We start from the raw sequence: 4,509 nt of genomic DNA on the forward strand, positions 1-4,509 counted from the left end.
TTTTACTAAATGATTTACTATAGACATCATGTTTATATGGTTTCTCTTACTAAATAATTTACTATAGACATCATATTTATTAGGTTTCTCACTAAATAATTTACTATAGACATCATATTTATTAGGTTTCTCTCACTAAATAATTTACTATAGACATCATATTTATTAGGTTTCTCTTACTAAATAATTTACTATAGACATCATATTTATTAGGTTTCTCTTACTGAATAATTTACTATAGACATCATAGTTATTAGGTTTCTCTTGCTAAATAATTTACTATAGATATCATATTTATAAGGTTTCTCTTACTAAATAATTTACTATAGACATCATATTTATTAGGTTTCTCACTAAATAATTTACTATAGACATCATATTTATTATGGTTTCTCTTACTGAATAATTTACTATAGACATCATATTTATTAGGTTTCTCTTACTAAATAATTTACTATAGACATCATATTTATCAGGTTTCTCTTACTAAATAATTTACTATAGACATCATATTTATTGGGTTTCTCACTAAATAATTTACTATAGACATCATATTTATTAGGTTTCTCTTACTAAATAATTTACTATAGACATCATAGTTATTAGGTTTCTCTTACTGAATAATTTAGCATAGACATCATATTTATAAGGTTTCTCTTACTAAATAATTTACTATAGACATCATAGTTATTAGGTTTCTCTTACTAAATAATTTACTATAGACATCATATTTATCAGGTTTCTCTTACTAAATAATTTACTATAGACATCATATTTATTGGGTTTCTCACTAAATAATTTACTATAGACATCATATTTATTAGGTTTCTCTTACTAAATAATTTACTATAGACATCATAGTTATTAGGTTTCTCTTACTGAATAATTTAGCATAGACATCATATTTATAAGGTTTCTCTCACTAAATAATTTACTATAGACATCATATTTATTAGGTTTCTCTTACTAAATAATTTACTATAGACATCATAGTTATTAGGTTTCTCTCACTAAATAATTTACTATAGACATCATATTTATATGGTTTCTCTTATTAAATAATTTACTATAGACATCATATTTATCAGGTTTCTCTTACTAAATAATTTACTATAGACATCATATTTATTAGGTTTCTCTTACTGAATAATTTACTATAGACATCATATTTATAAGGTTTCTCTTACTGAATAATTTACTATAGACATCATATTTATAAGGTTTCTCTTACTAAATAATTTACTATAGACATCATATTTATTAGGTTTCTCTTACTAAATGATTTACTACAGACATCATATTTATTAGGTTTCTCTTACTGAATAATTTACTATAGACATCATATTTATAAGGTTTCTCTTACTGAATAATTTACTATAGACATCATATTTATAAGGTTTCTCTTACTAAATAATTTACTATAGACATCATATTTATTAGGTTTCTCTTACTGAATAATTTACTATAGACATCATAGTTATTAGGTTTCTCTTACTGAATAATTTACTATAGACATCATATTTATTAGGTTTCTCTTACTAAATAATTACTAACATCATGTTTATATGGTTTCTCTTACTGAATAATTTACTATAGACATCATATTTATTAGGTTTCTCTTACTGAATAATTTACTATAGACATCATGTTTATATGGTTTCTCTAACTAAATAATTTACTATAGACATCATATTTATAAGGTTTCTCTTACTAAATAATTTACTATAGACATCATATTTATTAGGTTTCTCTTACTGAATAATTTACTATAGACATCATATTTATAAGGTTTCTCTTACTAAATAATTTACTATAGACATCATATTTATAAGGTTTCTCTTACTAAATAATTTACTATAGACATCATATTTATTAGGTTTCTCTTACTATCAGCATATTGTGTTTCTTTTACTAAATGATTTACTGCATACATTATATATATTAGGTTTCTTTTACTAAAAGACATAATACAGAAATCTTTATGTTTGATAAAAGAAATTCATGTATAATTTAAATCGCCGTGTAACAAGATGTCCTGATGAGGATTTCGTACCCAAAACACGTGTCGACAGCATGAGATAAGCTCTAGTCAATTTGAAAATTGATTTTGTGTTGCAAATATATCATTGTGGAATCTGAATGATTCGAATGAGAACAACATTCGTTCAATGCACTTTGACTAGTGAAACTTGACCCATAAAAATTTGGAACTCTTCAATTAAAACCGAAAGGAGGTTTAAAACCGTGGGAAAATGGCGGCCATGCGAGAAACGTAAGAAAAAAGATAAGGTTACTTTCTTTGTTCATTTGAAGGGACCAAAACAAAAATAACAACTAAATGTAAGTATATTTAACAAAACGATTCAATTCTGCTTATGTCTGGTGCAATTTTGAAGAGATTTACATCTTAATGGCTTTGAAACAAAGCGTCAACTCCATCAAAATATTGAACAGAAAATTTATAGTCGAGATAAAATAAAAACGGAAGTGAAATCAAATGATGTTGTCATGTTTTCGGTATCGGTATATATAATATGACTCATTTTAGCTAGCGTGTTCATTGTTTCATTGGCTACAACATTACATATGATATAAAGCTGTATTATTTGAAAACTATTGCATTGCATCAGCAACGATTTGTCCCATATTTGTATTCAATGGGATTGACAATTCATTGTGAATGGATTGACACACTTTTCATTGTGTCGAGCAAAACCAAAACATTTACACGTGTAAGGTTTTTAATATTAATGGTCACTCTTTAAATGGTTTGATTGTCATTTAGAACTAAACCATGTGATGGTTTAAACTTGGGTCATGACCTCTTTTAAATGACCCAATTAAAATTTAATTGTATAGAATTGTACAAGTAGATAAACCAGTTTTATTGAAGGTATTCTAAATTTGTGAAAATCATGTTTGAAATTAACTCCTTGCTATATTTTGTGTTTACAGAGCCTGTCATAAGAGGGATAAGTTTGTATGTGAGACGTCAAAAAATGGTTTACTTAAAGTTTTAAACTTTGAAGGTGTGTAACGTTTAAAAAAACCCTCAACATTTGAAGAATGTAGCAAGTCTGTTTTGGAGTGGTGAATAATTTTAAGTGTTTATTGGGTTATACTTGACAGGATATATATCTAGATTGTTGGGAATAGTAAATTTTATTCGGATAATGAAACTTGTGAACATAAAGCTTAATACAACTGATCTTGATCGTGCATAGGCTCATAGATCAAATTGGTAGTGTTGGTGAATTTCTAACACAGTGTTTTACTAATTTATAACTTTTCTGTCCATGTTTTAACATTGGTCAGCGATTGACAAGCCCCTTAGTATAATAAAGGGAGAGGTGATATCATATCCTTATAGTATTAATTTGATAACACTATTAATAGGAGTGTTTACTATTAATACAAAGCCTTTACACTCTGTTACCCATTCTTAATATATCCTTATTGCTCATAATATACCACTATTTATAAAAACCTTTTTTGCTCAATATTTATTCACCGATCATCCAAATTAGAGTTTTGACAAAACTTTTGAAAATTTTGATTTTGCCACTCTGCACTGGGTACCCTTTGCGCTTGCCACAAAACTTGAATTTTATATTTGCAACTCTGTGCTTTTAAAAGACTTGAATTTTGAGTTTGCAATTCTGTGCTTGTCAGTGACTATATATGGCTAGAGCATTTCTTGAGCCTGAATTTCAAAATGCGAGAGTAATGGCTAATACGAACGGGCTACAAGGTAATTATTATCCAAGTTCTACAAGTTCACCCGATGTATTAGGGCTAATCAAGCGTAAATTAGGCAGAGTTCAGGCCAATATTGAACAGAATTGTAAGAGTGTAATTCAGGCAGTTCAAGGAATACGACAATCGACTCCCACGAAACGTGTTTCAGGATACAGAAACTCGAATAATAATGACCTTGACCTAGATGACCTTTCTCTTCAGTGGCCAGCCTGTGAGGAACATATAGAGATGGCCCAGTTTTTTGGGCAGGGATCTGGGCAAGGACATAATTTTGTGCCGTGTCAGTTGTTTAACCCCACTTGGTGTGATAACTGTGGTGATTTTATTTGGGGATTGTCCAAACAGTGTGTTAAATGTATCAGTAAGTATATTTATATTTATATTAATATCACATCATACATAATACTTATATCTATATAGTATATCCTCATTTTACACCGTATCATATCAAAGGCAATACATAAACACAAATATTTATAAGCACATTAACAGCGCCATAAATGAATAAAGAAAACAATGCAAATGGACAATAATAGAATACTTAAAAGGAATTGGCAAAGGATTAAGTTAAAGTGTTTCTAAAGAGGATTTCAAAATATTTTATATATCCATGCAAAATTTGCTTGTATCATACAAGACCTTTGAGGGGGTCAAATTATAAAACATTTAGTTTTAGTAGAATTGCTAGAACTAGACGTCTGATTGAAAATTGGAATTGATGCTATCATTGTCCTGATACATATACAAAAT

The 4,509-nt window shown here is 28.0% G+C and overlaps 1 protein-coding gene across 1 annotated transcript in view; it reads left to right on the forward strand.

Moving 5' to 3' along the window:
- Nucleotides 1-4,014: 4,014 nt before the first annotated feature.
- Nucleotides 4,015-4,509, forward strand: part of LOTGIDRAFT_81505 (hypothetical protein) — a gene marked incomplete at both ends in the record, with an annotated part of 48,110 nt that continues 47,615 nt past the window's right edge. The window contains one exon of the mRNA XM_009068714.1: nucleotides 4,015-4,120. Coding sequence (XP_009066962.1) covers nucleotides 4,015-4,120 — 106 coding nt within the window. The remainder of the gene's footprint in view (nucleotides 4,121-4,509) is intronic.

The sequence above is a fragment of the Lottia gigantea genome, assembly GCF_000327385.1.
Source record: "Lottia gigantea unplaced genomic scaffold LOTGIsca_93, whole genome shotgun sequence".
NCBI classification, from domain to species: domain Eukaryota; kingdom Metazoa; phylum Mollusca; class Gastropoda; family Lottiidae; genus Lottia; species Lottia gigantea.